The following is a 14,984-nucleotide window of genomic DNA, read 5'->3' on the forward strand; positions in this document are numbered from 1 at the left end:
TATTTCTCACAGTTCTGGAGGCTGACAAGTCCAAGATTAACATGCTTGCAAGGTAGATTTCATTCTGAGGCCTCTCCTCTTGGCTTGTAAGTGGCTGCCACCTTGCTGTGTGCTCCTTTCCTTGGTCAGTACACACAGGGAGAGATACAGAGAAAGGGAGCAAGCCCTGGTGTTTCTTCTTTTAAGAACACTAATCCTTTCTCTTTCTGACTTACTTTACTTAGTATGATAATCTCTAGTTGCAGACAAATACCGTATGATATCACTTATACGTGGAATCTAAAATATGGCACAAATGAACCTATCTACAAAACAGAAACATGCTCACAGACATAGAGATCAGACTTTTGGTTGTCGTAAGGGAGGGAGGGAGGGGGAGGGATGGACTGGGAGTTTGGGGTTGCTAGATGCAAACTATTACATTTAGAATGGACAGACAACAAGGTCCTAATGTATAGCATGGGGAACTATGTTCAATATCCTGTTATAAACTGTAATGCAAAAGAATATAAAAAAAGAATGTCTATATGTGTATAACTGAGTCACTTTGCTGCACAGCAGACACATTGCAAGTCAACTATACGTTAATTAAAATAATAATAATAAAAGAACACTAATCCTATGGGATCGGGGCCCCACCCTTAACTTCATTTAACCTGAATTACTTCCTTAGAGGCATCATCCCCAAATACAGCCACAGTGGGGGTTAGGGATTCAACATATGCATTAGGGTAGAGGCACAAATATTCAGTCCATAACAGGTTGCAAAATGGTGATATTCTAATTCTTTGTCATTATTAGCTGAATAGTTCTATGAAGGCAAACTTCTTCTCTACTATTAGGCCACTTACTAGTAGCATTCTTAAAGAAAAGGCAAGATAAATGATTGATGCTTCCCTTTCATTTACGAGTTTTTTAGTTCACTAGTATCCTCTAACAGTGACCAATTCGATTTTTATGATAAATTGTTCCTTTTAGTATAGTTATGACCTCCTGGATTCAAACTGTTATTCTCTATCTGTGTGGTCTTGGATGAGTCACTTAACCCCTCAATGCCATGGTTTACCCAGCTCTGAAATGGGGGTGATGATGATACCTACCTCACAGAGGTATGAGATTTTAATGAGATAATGTCTGTAAAGCACATTACAGTCATTAAAGACAAATGTATTGCCGGACACAAGTAGAAGCTCCCTAAATGGTAGCAGCAGTTGTGTTGTTATGATTAGAATTATAATTAGAAAATATTACTTTAGAATATACTTCAAACTGTTCCTCCAGAACTTCTACTCTAGTATTTTGGGTATTTTTCAAATGAATAAATGCTACATTTTAACTGCCTATGTCAGGCTTGCTTCTTTTCCATTACAAAATAATACATGGTAGCAAGTGCCCTGTTATTCCAGAGGTGATTTGATGACTGTGCATTATGTTTGGGAGGTTCAGACATTGATTCCCAGGTCAAGAATCAGAACAATCAGAACTTCACAAATATCTTGAAGTATGAACAGTAGAGAAATGCAACTTGCCAGTGAGGTGTGTGCAAAGCAAGTAGAATGTAGAAAGGCCTTTGAATCTCTCTACATAGTTATTTGCATGTTTTAAAAATTCTTTTGACAGTAAATGGTTTTATGACTCATTCTGGGTTTCTGCCTCTTAGTTCATGAGCTTAAATATGATGCCTGTTCATATTCCTGGCTTATAGTTGATAAGCCCTGGATTTTATTTATTTATAATATAGCCACAAGCATAAAAATGGCTAAACAAGCAGAAAAAATCAGCTCCTTCTGTTCTTTTCATGGGACCCTGTGCTTGTCTTTCATTAAAGTGAAGCTGCATTTAAGACAGAATTTTTTTGTTTTAATTTTTTTTTTAAAGGAGAGTGAATGAGAGAAACTTCTCTGTTTAATGAGCCATACAGTCTAATGAAAAGAATTAATTGAATGTGGCCAGTTGGTTTTGGATCAGTATTTTTCCCCCAAATAATCCTATGTTATTCTAATTTGCTTTATGGATATAAATATAACTCTGTTTCATGAAATGTTCGAATTTTAAAGAAGACACATGAAATACACCAAATTCATCCAGAATAGAATCCCAACCTGACTTTTACTTTCTATTGAGAGACATGGTAACTAAAGCCTGCTCTTTATAAAAAAAAAAAATGGGGTTAAAGGATTGTGACTTTAGTTTTAAAAAAATTCTAAACATGCTACATTATCATGAAAACATGGCTTCTGGCAAGGAATAGTTCATGCCAGCATATTCTATACATGTTATTAAATTATAGAACAGTGGCTGTGTTCCATGCGTTTATCTTACTCTAATTTTCCTATCAAGCAAAAGTGTGCAGTTAAGATATCTATCAATGATTTTCTTCAGTGATCTAAGATCAAATTTCTCCAGAAAAATGTCAAGTTCAAAACCACTACAATAGGCAAGAAATTAATTCATAAGACTTTTAAATCAGGTGTCAGAGAAATGGTTTCAGTTCTCAGTGAGAAGTTCTGTGGAATTTTTATTTTTTCTTGTTACTCCGTTATGATGAATATGAGAGAATGGGAGTGGAGTCCTTTAAAAACAATGACCATCACTGAATCTGACAAAAGGTAAGTTACACTTTTTCTCAACTAAAGATTGACACATTCTTAAGCATATATTCCCATGGTATATTTTGAAATAGTCTTACCTTGATTGTAAACAGTGACTTTGCCAAAGTATTTTAATAAATGAGCAAGTCAAAAATGTGATTCCATTTACACTCTCTATAAATGTAAATAATTTTTTAACTTTTTTTATTGAATGAAAGATTCTTTGAATTCTATAGTGCTTTACAATTTTCAGAAGTTTCACACACATGATTTCATATAATCCCATAATAACCCTTTTCCCCCCATTCTTATATTGTCCCTCCCCCAAATGTAAATAATTTGAAGGTATTATGAAGATAATTCTGAAAGGGAGTGGGTTTTCTTTGATTTTACATTTTTTTCATCAAAATGGAGGTTAAAAATAGCATAGCTGTCTAATGACAGGCCTGAATTTACTTTGTTCAAGTTACCCAGAGGTTGTCTAAATTTGCAATTGTAATAAGATCTTTTTTTAAAATTGAAGTATAGTTGATTTACAATATTGGGTTTGTTTCCAGTGTACAGCAAAGTGACTCAGTTATATATTTTTTCAGACTATTTTCCATTGTAGGTTATTACAAGATATTGAATATAATTCCCTGTGCTATCCAGTAAATCCTATTGCTTATCTATTCTATGTATAGTAGTTTGTATCTGTTAATCCCATATGCCTAATTTGTCCTTCCCACCCTCCCTCTCCCCTTTGGTAACGGTAAATTTGCTTTAATAATATCTTTTTTTTAGTTGCGAAAGTTATGCCTGCTTATTGGAAGAAGTTTAAACAATACAAAAATAATTTAAAAATAAGATTCTGCTTCCAAAATTTACTCCTTAATGTTAAAAACTGATAATACTTAAGTACAACCTTTCTAGACCTTTTCAAGTCCATTAAAAATGTATACATCTATAAATACTTCCTTTTACAAAAATGTAATGCACATATGTCATACTTGGCAATTTGCTTTTTTTTTTTTTGCTTTACATAAGATCACCTATAACTTTCTATACTGCTTTTCATACTTTTTAAGTATCGCATAATAGTTCATTGATTGACTACTTCAAAATTTATTTGATTATTTTTTTAATAGGCATGAAGTTTGCAATTTATTTTTACTATTTCAGTCATGCATTTTACTTTAAAAATTTATATCAGGCTTTATGTTGGAAAATAAAATTCAAGCAGAAATTTACATTTCTCTTCATGGGCAAGTGTTAAATTTAGCATATAAGGCACAGGACTTTCTAGGTACTGTCCAGGGAAGAGGAAATGACTAGATGCTGAATGGGCTTGACTATGCTATCTTGCCTTTATAAAATGCCATAAATGCTTGTTTTACTTCTTCATCTCCCATAAATTTCTGGGGCAGACAGTGGCACCTGGCTGACTGAATAACCATTCCCAGCCCTTGTACCATTGCCTGCCTCCCCTCTGCAGCCCAGGCAAGCCAAATATTCACTTCTTAGGCTCCCGTGCAGCTAAGGATATCCATGGAAATGCAGCAACCATTTTTTGGTGATGAGGCAGAGACCACAGGAAACAAAGAGATGTTGGCTCAGACATCCTCATACCAGCAGCCACGTAGTTCTGGACTTCTCAATACATATGAAAAACAAAGTCCTCTTTGTTTAAACCACTATTTATCAAGCTTTCTGTTACCTGTGCCCAAATACGTTATTAAGTGATCCATCTCCAGGCTACAGGTTTAAGAAAATGAAAACAGAAACTTCTTATGCTATATAAGTATTTTGGGGTTCTCCTTCTGCAGGGCCTGGTCAGAATTCCTCAGGTGCTACTATGAAGTACCAATTTTAGGAGGCTGCCTTTGCTTGGGAAGATTTCATGTAAATCACAAAGCAGCTAGAAGGGCACAGTATACAATTCTTGACAGGTAGCCTGAAATGGAAAGCAGCGTGGAAGATATTGGAGCTGGTTAAGAACACAGATAGTTATATACAACTACAAGAAAAAACATACAGCTCTATGGGGGAGAGCTTTTTGACCATGGTTTTCAGTGCCTCCAAATAAGATAGAATTATATTGTCTTCCAGGGATGACCTGCAGTTTTTATCTTCACAGGAAGGTCTCATCTGAGATTTTACAGGGTTGTTCACAAAAACTTTCTGGGTCAGAGTGTTGCAGTAACCATAAACTGATGGCCAGAATAGGTGCTTTGTCAATTTCTTTGGAAAAATCCAATTATCAATTAGAGAAGAAACAGTAGAAGAAAGAAGAATTGGACCAAAATGAGTAAAATTGGAACATTAAGTTTTAGAGGCGTTCATCAGTCAACTGAGGGCCTCCTGGGCAGCCTCTGGGATATGAGGGAAGCCACAGTTAATCAAACACTGTTTCTGCACCAGAAAATATCCTGACAGTGTGTATTCCTCACTTTTCCAGGGCTACTAGTGAGTAATCAGCTCTTTTAAACAGCTGTGTTCCCAGAAATGCTCCTCAGGGGTGCTAAGGACCAATGACTCATCAGCCCAAGACAAATCATAAAAGGAGAAGACACCAGAGGGGTTCATCAGAGGCAGGAACTGGGTCTCTTTCACCTATAAGCTGTTGAATGATGGACGGGAGTGAAAGTGAGGAACCCCCCCCCCCCTGCCCCCCGACCCACCATGGGTGGCTGAGAATTAGGAAGAGGGGCTTGTTAAATGTAATTGGCAGAACTACTCCTGGCAGGCTTCTCCAGTGTCTTTATCATAGCAGATTCTAAGTTCCTCCCCCCTAATGTCCTGTGATACTGCAGAGCGAAGGCTTGTGAGGCTGAGGCAAGATCCACGAGCTGCCGCTGGCATCCACGTGGATGGTCAGGACTTTGTCTTACAGGTGCTTCATTTAGTCCTCACTTGGCTTCCTGAGCATTGATGTGACAGAGAAAGCCTTAACTAGCCCATAATTGATATTAGTCTTTCCATAGCCTGCTCCAGCCAAGTGAGATGCCCTTCACAGCCCTGGGAGAGTTGAGAAGAGGGAAGATAAACTTTAGAGAAAGGCAGATCCGAGTTCAAACCATGACTACTTAACATACCAATAACCCATGTGATCTTGGCGTGCAGTTTGACCCAGTTTCTTCATGTGAAAAATGAGGGGTTATGTTTCCACTTCAGAGGGTTGTTGAGAGGATTAAATGGGCTCATATAAATAATGTATTTACTGAGGAGACTGGCCCCGAGAATCAAATGCGGTTGATTTTTTTAATGCTATCATCATCGTTATCATCGCCGTCATCGTCGCCTTCACAGTGTTTATTATTCTGGGCTTCGGTGCCAGGGTTCACGTTTTCAAGCCCTTCATCCTCTCATCTTGTCTTGCTCATTCATTCATATTTTCATTCACTTGACAACATTTATGAGCCGCCTACCATGTTTTGGCACAGCGAGGATACAAAGAGAACTGAGGTGAGGTCCTGCTGGCGAAGCGTCTGCAGACTGTCTGGGGAAGTGAGACACTTGCTCATCCTCCAGCATCAGGTCCTGCCCTCTCTCCATCCGCACTCTCCACTGTTGCCAGTGTGGCTTTTCTGAAATGCAGATTTGTCATGCCCCTCCCCTGCCGAAAACCCAACCCCCTCCTAAAACCCAGGTTTCCTCGTACGGACGGACGATTTCTGTTAACGACCAGATAGTAAATAGGTTTGCCTTTTTGGACCGTAGAATCTTTACTGTCCATAGTCATTTCTATCATCGTAACCTGAAAGCAGCCGTAGACCATACGCGAGTGAATGGGTGTGGCTGGACATGGCTCAGGGGCCTTAGTTTTTGGATCCTCCCTAGACCAGACCTGACGCATCCCTCTTGCCTCCTGAATGGAGTCACCACTTTCTTCCCACCTTACAATGTCTGCTCCTGTCCTACCAACTGCACAGCCGAGATGTGCCTCGCTTGCTCACTTGAGTATCTTTGACTTGTTGCTCTCTCTGCCTAAAACACTCATTTTCTCCCTCTTACGTGGCTAAACCTGGCACGCTTGCCTGCTGTCTGCTTAGCTGTCCATTTCTCCAGACTCCACTCCGCACATCCCCTCCACTCCTCTGCAAGCACGCACCACATTTTTCTCTAGCATGCTCCAGTGACTGCCGCCACCATAAAGCACTGTCACTGCACCTGTTCATCCACTTGTCTGCATCCCCAAATGGACAGCAAGTTCCCTGGAGGTAGGGGAGCCGACTATATTTAGTCAACGTGTGTTTAGGGAGCACCTACTTCGTGCCAAGGGCTGGGATTCATCAGTAAACACAGACAAGGGTATCACCTTCCTCGGGGAAGTGGTCAGACAAAACATAAACAGGTGAATACGCTATGCCGACCAAATACAGGTTTTTAAATGTCTGCTCAGGTAAACAACAACAGCAGCAGGGAATAATGGGAGTCAGGGTGGCGTGGGCTGGGGTCAGGAGCCCTCCTCTGGACAACGTAGTCCAAGAAGACTTTGTTTGCCAAGGAGCTCAGCTTCTTTGGAGAGGGCTGCAGAGATGAGAGCGTGGCGAGCTAGAAGCTGAGAGGCATGAGCTAAGGTGCGCTGAGTGGTACCAGTCCTTCCATTAATACAGTCCTAGGGCCACTGCAGTACCTAGAGAGTAATCGGTGCTGGGTCCATGTTTGGTAACTGTCTCAGTTGCTTTCCTCAAAAGCAGATCCTGAGACCTGCTTTTTGAAAATACAAGAATTTAGACTCAGCAAGGTCACCTGAGAAGTAATGCCAGGAAGCACAATGATGAGTGGGGAAATGAGACAGAAAAAGGAAAATGCCCACCAAGGGTGTCGTTTGTGAGCAGATGTTGCTGTGGGCAACAGGGGCTTAATCCCATTGGAAGAAACTATACTGAACACACCTCAAACTTTCCCCACAGACAGACAGGGACACTGGGGGTTTATCCACCAGTTTCCATCCCACATTGTTTGGAAGCTGCCAGGGAATTGACTCCCAGAGACTCGCACCGTGCCCCAGTCACAGGCTGCATTCCTGCTGCCTGAGAAAGCCCTCAGCGGAGAGCCTCTAGTGTTTGGGGAGGAGCCTTTGATGCGTATGAGGACTGTCCCCCTGAAAATGCAGGTGGCCTGTAGGGTGGGCTGCAGGGATCTCAGCAGAGCATCAACGGTCTCTCCTACAGTAGCTAAATCAGTAAGTGAATAATAAGTGATTGAATGGATACATGAATGAATAATTGAAGTGAAATCAGTGAAAGAAGCCCAAGGTCTCTTCCCAGTCAAGGTTCAGAGATGTTATGTTGGTAGCGTGGAATTGGCCATGGTGGGAGTATTTACACCATGGAAATTGGCAAATGCTATAAATCAAAGCTTTATCCTCCGGAGATCTCATTGTCACCCCTGGTGCCCTGACCCACAGAGGGAGGGGTATCACAGCCATGGTGGTTTCCCCTGAAGAGTGAGGGGTTTGAGCCCCACATTGGGCTCCCCAGCCTGGGGGAGCTGCACCAGAAGGATGAGCCCCTATAACGTCTGGCTTTGAAAGCCAGAGCGGCTTATGTCCAGGATAGCTGGAGGACTGTGGAAAACTGAGACTTAGTTCTTGAAGAGCATACATACATACTCACTTTCTCCAAGTCCCAGTGCAGAAGCAGCAGCTTAAAAAGTGCCTGTGTCAGGCTTCCCTGGTGGTGCAGTGGTTAAGAATCCGCCTGCCAGTGCAGGGGACACGGGTTCGAGACCTGGTCCAGGAAGGTCCCACATGACATGGAGCAGCTAAGCCCAAGAACCACAACTACTGAAGCCCGCATGCCCAGAGCCCATGCTCCGCAACAAGAGAAGCCACAGCAATGAGAAGCCCTCGCGCCGCAATGAAGAGCAGCCCCCGCTCACCACAAGTAGAGAAAGCCTGTGCACGCAACAAAGACCCAACGCAGCCAAAACTAAAGTAGTGCCTGTGTCATAGAAGACAGAGATTCAATTGACTAAATTTTAAGGCATGTGCTGGAGGGGCAGAGATCTGGTGAAATTTTCTCCAGAGACAGAAGAAGTCGCAGGTGCCATTTTTTTTTTAAACTCTCCATCCACCTCGCGGGCCCAGCACGAGCATGTACCATTTCTGTCACTCCCCATCAACTTAACTAACACCATGTGCACCAACCAAGTATTTCCCTGAGGACCTACCCTGCCCAACCTGCCTGCCCCACCTGGCTCTTCCACAGCAGCTGCTGCCGCGTTCTACCCAGCAGGCATCCCCAGCTGGCACTGGCACCCCTCCAGGTGTCTCCTGCTCCAGGGGTCCAGCCCCACATACCAGCATACCCACAACAGTCCCAGTCGGGCCTCAGAGCCACTTCAGAGTGAAAGACACACAGTGAAGAAGTAGAAAAAGATATTCTATGCAAATGGAAACAAAAAGAAAGCTGGGGTATCAATATTTACATCAGATTAAATAGACTTTAAAGCAAAGACTGTAAAAAGAGACAAAGAAGGGCCTTACATAATAATAGAAAAGATTAATCCAACAGTAAAGCAAATATTAACAGACGTAAAAGGAGAAATTGACAGCAATACAATAATAGTAGGGGACTTTAACACCCCACTTATATCAATGGATAGATCATCCAGACAGAAAATCAATCAGGAAACATTGACCTTAAATGACACATTATATCTGATTGACTTAATATATAAATACAGAATATTCCACCCCAAAAGAGCAGGATATGCATTTTTCTGAAATGCACTTAGAACATTCTCCAGGATAGATCACATGTTAGATGAAAAAATGAGTCTCAAATGTAAGAAGACTGAAATCATTTTAAGCATCTTTCCCACCACAGTGGTATCACACTAGACTCTCAATTACAAGAAAGCTGTGAAAAACACAAATACTTAAAGGGTAAACAACATGCTACCAAATATGCTTCTCCTGGTCCATGGGATCACTGAAGAAATCAAAGAGGAAATCACAAAATACCTGGAGACAAATGAAAATAGAAACAAAACATTCCAAAATCTGTGGGACTCAGCAAAGGCAGATCTAAGAGGGAAGTTTATAGCAATACAGGCCTACATCAGGAAACAAGAAAAATCTCAAATAAACAATCTAACATTACACCTACAGGAACTAGAAAAAGAAGAACAAAGCCCAAAGTGAGTAGAAGAAAAAGAAATAATAGAGATCAAAGTAGTAATAAATGAAATAGAGACTAAAAACCAATAGAAAAGATCAATGAAACTAAGAGCTGGTTCTTTGAGAAGATAAACAAAATTGATAAACCTTTAGCTAGACCCATCAAGAAAAAAAGAGAAAGGACCCAAATGAATAAGATCAAAAATGAAAGAGAAGTTACAACCGACACCACAGAAATAGAAAAAATCATAAGAGATTACTACAAACAATTATATGCCAACAAATTAGATAACCACAAAGAAATGGAAAAATTCCTGGAAACATACAATCATCCAAGACTGAATCAGGGACGGGGCAGGGGCGGGGGGGTGTATGTGGTGGTGATGGGATGAATTGGGAGACTGGGATTGACATATATACACTAATATGTATAAAATAGATAACTAAGAAGAACGTGCTGTATAAAAAAAATTAAATACAAAAAAAGACTGAATCAGGAAGAAACAGAAAATCTGAACAAACTGATCACTAGTAATGAAATTGAATCAGTAATCAAAAAAACCCCAACAAACAAAAGTTCAGGACCAGCCGGCTTCACAGGTGAATTAAGCAACTTTCCCAAGGTCACATTCCAGAGCCCATGCACTTAACCCTTACACAAGAATTCCTCTTGCTATGCAAAGTGATCTGGTGTTCCTAATGGGGACTCCAAGCTACTATAAGAAGCTGAGTTCCAAAATTAAAATAAAATAAATGGGAGTATTACAGAATGGGTGAGTGTTAAGTGCACTTGATTGACTTTCTTTGGAAATGAGCAGGAAGTTCTTTTGAATTTAGCCAAACTAAGTGGACAAAGTTTGGCATTTGTTTCCTTCCCATCTTAGGCCATTCTCACCTTCTCAGATGTATCTTCTCTCTGGAAGACTTCTCTGAGTTCCTGTTCTTAATTTTCAGTACCTAATTCCCATAGATGCATGTTCTGCACTAGGATAGACTATGACATTAGTTCGTAACCAGCTGAACCTTTTAGTAGTTGACTCAGAAAGAGCAAGGAATACAGAGTTGGAACCACCAAAGGGGCATTGAGGCTGACATATACTGAGATCTTGTCCTCTGGAATAGCATATTTTAGATACTCACCTCCTCTTCCTCTACCCATCAACTCTAAAATTCTCTGACTATGCATTTTTAAAAATCTATATTATTCCAAAAGACAAAACATGTGTATTGCAAAAAATACAGATAAACAAAAAGAAGCAAGCAAGGAAACATACCAAATTCTTCCCACCTGAAAGTATCCATCATTAATCCCTTGGTGTGTAGCTCTCCAGAGCCTTTGATGTGAGATTACCTTCTCTACCTTCTGAGGTGTGACAGCTCTTTACACCGATATTTGGCCTCAAACACAGATATTTTGTCCTTGTGTTTAATTTTTCTACAAACAAAATTACTCCAGCTTTCCAGACAGTTTTTTCAGACCCCACCACCCCATTCCCCATCATCACCCTGGCCTTCATTCCAGCCTGAACCAAATAAGATGCCGCACTTTAGAAGAACTCCAACCTTTCTCAGTGTGAGACGCTGAGCTCCTGTTGACAGATCTCGTGAGATCAGCACCATCCTAATAGCCGCCTTCTCTTTTGTTTCTTTGTTCTCCACAGCTTTTTGCAATCTTTGCATTTGCAACATGCGGTGGCTATTCCGGAGGCCTGCGGCTGAGTGTGGACTGTGTCAACAAGACGGAAAGTAACCTCAGCATTGACGTAGCATTTGCCTACCCGTTCAGGTAGGGAATGGCGACTTGTGCTCACTCGTCTCCCCCCGGAGGGGCAGGGCACTTTCTTCTTTCTGTGGTTTCTTTAAAAATGCAATCTCCCAGGGACTTATGAGTAAAAAGAGAGGATTCTTCCTGAGCCTGAAGAATGCCCGAACAAGTAAAATGCCCACCTAACACCCTACCCTGGGAAGAGTTATTCCATGGGAGTTGTACTTGCAAGCCAGAATTAACTCTCCCTCCCCCCAAAAATGCTACAGATTGCCCAGTATTGGGGTCCATCAATATGGAGATCTCAGTTATACAATTTCTTCCTTCCCGTCCATAATTCTTTAAGGTCTCCCAAATTCTCTCTGCAATGTGTGGTCACCTCTCATTTCATAGTGACTATGCAATCCTGTCTGATAATGCGTTTAATGATATTAATATTGTTTCCATGTGCCATTGTGCTTAGCTTGAATCTCATTAGGTCATCACAGTGACCTTTTGAGGGTAGTACAAGTACCATTGCCATTTTCAAATGAGGAAACTGAGGCGCAGATATATTTGCCCACATTCCCTTGGCCAGTAGGTGGCAGAGTCAGTGTTCGAGCGCACTCGGGTTAAGCCCAGAACTCACATCTTTACTCCTATACTTCAGTTGCTTGAGATAACTCTTTCAACCTCTTTATAAATTCACTATGAAAGATAAGACCTGTCTATAAAATGATGACTAAATACCTACTAGGACTTGTCCCAAATCAGACATCTTGTGATTCTGATCCATCTACCCAAAGTGGATTAATTGAATTCAATTTCTAAATAATTTGTTTCTGTAAAAGTACCAAACACTTGGTACCAAATAACTGGCGTGATTTTGTAAAACACTGTCAACCTAATATTTTGACATCTTATTAATATACTCTCATGTGTGCCCTTCAATTTAGCAAACATTTTTCGAATATTCATTTTGTGCCAGATACAGTGCTGGCTCTGGAATTACAGAGAAAAGTAGAAATTAGCCCCTAAAAACTTTGCTTAAATAGGCAAGTACAGTGTTTTTCAAAATCTATCCCATGGAGCCCTACATATTTAATGTTTCTAAAAAGAAAAGAGGAAGAAAGTAAGAAGAAAGCAATAGAGAATAAGAGGGAGAGAGGGAAGGAAGGAGAGAGGGAGGGAGGGAGGCAGAATTATTTTTTTATAAATTTATTTATTTATTATCTATTTATTGATTTATTTTTGGCTGTGTTGGGTCATTGTTGCTGTGCGTGGGCTTTCTCTAATTGTGGCGAGCGGGGGCTACTCTTCATCATGGTGTGCGGGCTTCTCATTGCGGTGGCTTCTCTTGTTGCAGAGCATGGGCTCTGGGTGCGCGGGCTCAGTAGTTGTGGCGCACGGGCTTAGTTGCTCCGCGGCATATGGGATATTCCCAGACCAGGGCTCGAACCCGTGTCCCCTGCGTTGGCAGGCTGATTCTTAACCACTGTGCCACCAGGGAATTCCCAGAATTTTTTAATTATATGATAAAATAAGTTTAAGAAATACTTCTTAGCACTTTGCCATTCTAATACACATTTTGAATCACCAAGAACACAGTGTTTCCCCAAACATTTTTGGCCACAGAAACCCTTTCTCACTGAGCATCTCAGAAGATTTGTATATCATGGAACGCATCCTTAGTATACTGATCTAGTGAACTTTTCCTAGTCTAAAACAAAAGTGCCTCAGTTCACAGCCCATAAATCACGCAGACAGGGCATTTATACCAATGTATTAAATGGTTTTTAAGAGTCATACAGTGATAAAAGTTGCAAACACCTCTGCTCAAGTAGATACTCTCCTAATTAACTAATAAGGGAGTCCAAAGCAGAGAAATATTAAGTATAGAATGCCTGGTAATTTAGTAATTACCAGAGCTTCCTATGCTAGTGGAAGTGGGAGTGGGGATGCTTGACACATCTGAAGGTTCTGGAGGAACTCCTTGGCTTTAGTGTGGAATGGCCAAGCCAATGCATGCTTACTCATCAACACAGGGGATCTAGAAGAGGAGATGAGAATTTTCCCTTAATTTTTTTTTTATAAATTAATTAATTTCTTCATTGGCTGTGTTGGGTCTTTGTTACATTGCGTGGGCTTCTCATTGCAGTGGCTTCTCTTCTTGCGGAGCACGGGCTCTAGGCGCACGGGCTTCAGTAGCTGTGGCTCGCGGGCTCTAGAGCGCAGGCTCAGTAGTTGTGGCACACAGGCTCAGTTGCTCCGCGGCATGTGGGATCTTCCCAGACCGGGAATTGAACCCGCGTCCCCTGCATTGGCAGGCAGATTCTTAACCGCTGCGCCACCGGGGAAGTCCCAGTCCCTTAATATTTAAAGAGCAGCAGGTCGCTGAACATTGAACACAGGTCTGTCTGTCCCTCAAACTAAAATCTACCAGTCAAGAAACCTGTGTAGATGGAAAACCAGTGCCTAGGTTAGGGTGGTGGTAGAGAGCAGGGTGATATTTAACTTCACACAGTCCTTAGCTAAGTGAACAATTTGAAAAGGCCTTTCACGCAAACATTTTCCAGCCTTGGGCTTCTTCATTTTCTTCCTAAGATATATTACTGGCCCAATTAAAAGCAGCTAGAGAAATTGGATTAAAAGGTTTATTACCATCTGTAAGTATAGTGGCCTGCTCATTTGAAAGATTTTTACTTGGGTTCTGAAACAAAAATTATGAACCTTTTTTTTTTTTTTTAATAGAAGAACTTTTCTTCCGTACCTTATCTTGCTCTGAAGCTCTCTCTATATAACAGATATGAGTCATTGAAAAAGTTGAACAAGGGGAGGAAGGGGACTTGAAGCATCCAGCTGGTCTTCCTGAGCCCTCTCCCTGCCACACACGTTGCCCACCCCCGGCTGTACCGCACTTGTCATATCTCCTCAGAACCCTAGGTCTCCTAGAAGCGTTTTAAAAACCACCATTCTAGAAAAAAGCAGGAAAGCTTTTGCCACTCTGCAGATCACATCTGTACAATATTTACTGTCTGTACTGTTAAGAAATCAAGATTAGCCTATCTCCTCCCACAGAATGTCTTACCTTTTTGTCCCACTAATGTCCATGTAGGAGATATACATTCCAAAGAGGCCCAATTTTACCAGAGTTGCAATTTCAGTTGTGCATTTGGGTACTTTAAAATATTGTGCCACTATCTTTTCGGGGAAGATTTCAGTAGTAAGAGACACATCTAGAATTTATTCAGATTACTCTGAAGTCATTTGTTTCAGAAGTAAGTTGAGTTAGCAAGATGCTGGTGATGGATATCATCAAAAAGTTACTTTCTTCTAAAATTTTACAAGCCAATGTCTTTGCACAGCAAAGGAAACCATAAACAAGACGAAAAGACAACCCTCAGAATGGGAGAAAATATTTGCAAATGAAACGAAGGACAAAAGATTAATCTCCAAAATATATAAATAGCTCATGGAGCTCAATATCAAAAAAACAAACAATCCAATCAAAAAATGGGCAGAAGACCTAAATAGACATTTC

General features: G+C 40.9%; 1 protein-coding gene across 2 annotated transcripts in view; it reads left to right on the forward strand.

The window, feature by feature from the left end:
* The window catches only part of SYNPR (synaptoporin), a 291,056-nt gene that overhangs the window by 165,017 nt on the left and 111,055 nt on the right, over window positions 1-14,984 (forward strand). For both annotated transcript variants that reach the window (XM_060021490.1, XM_060021491.1), the window contains one exon: window positions 11,361-11,485. In XM_060021490.1, coding sequence (XP_059877473.1) covers window positions 11,361-11,485 — 125 coding nt within the window. The remainder of the gene's footprint in view (window positions 1-11,360; window positions 11,486-14,984) is intronic.

The sequence above is a fragment of the Delphinus delphis genome, chromosome 10 (assembly GCF_949987515.2).
Source record: "Delphinus delphis chromosome 10, mDelDel1.2, whole genome shotgun sequence".
NCBI classification, from domain to species: domain Eukaryota; kingdom Metazoa; phylum Chordata; class Mammalia; order Artiodactyla; family Delphinidae; genus Delphinus; species Delphinus delphis.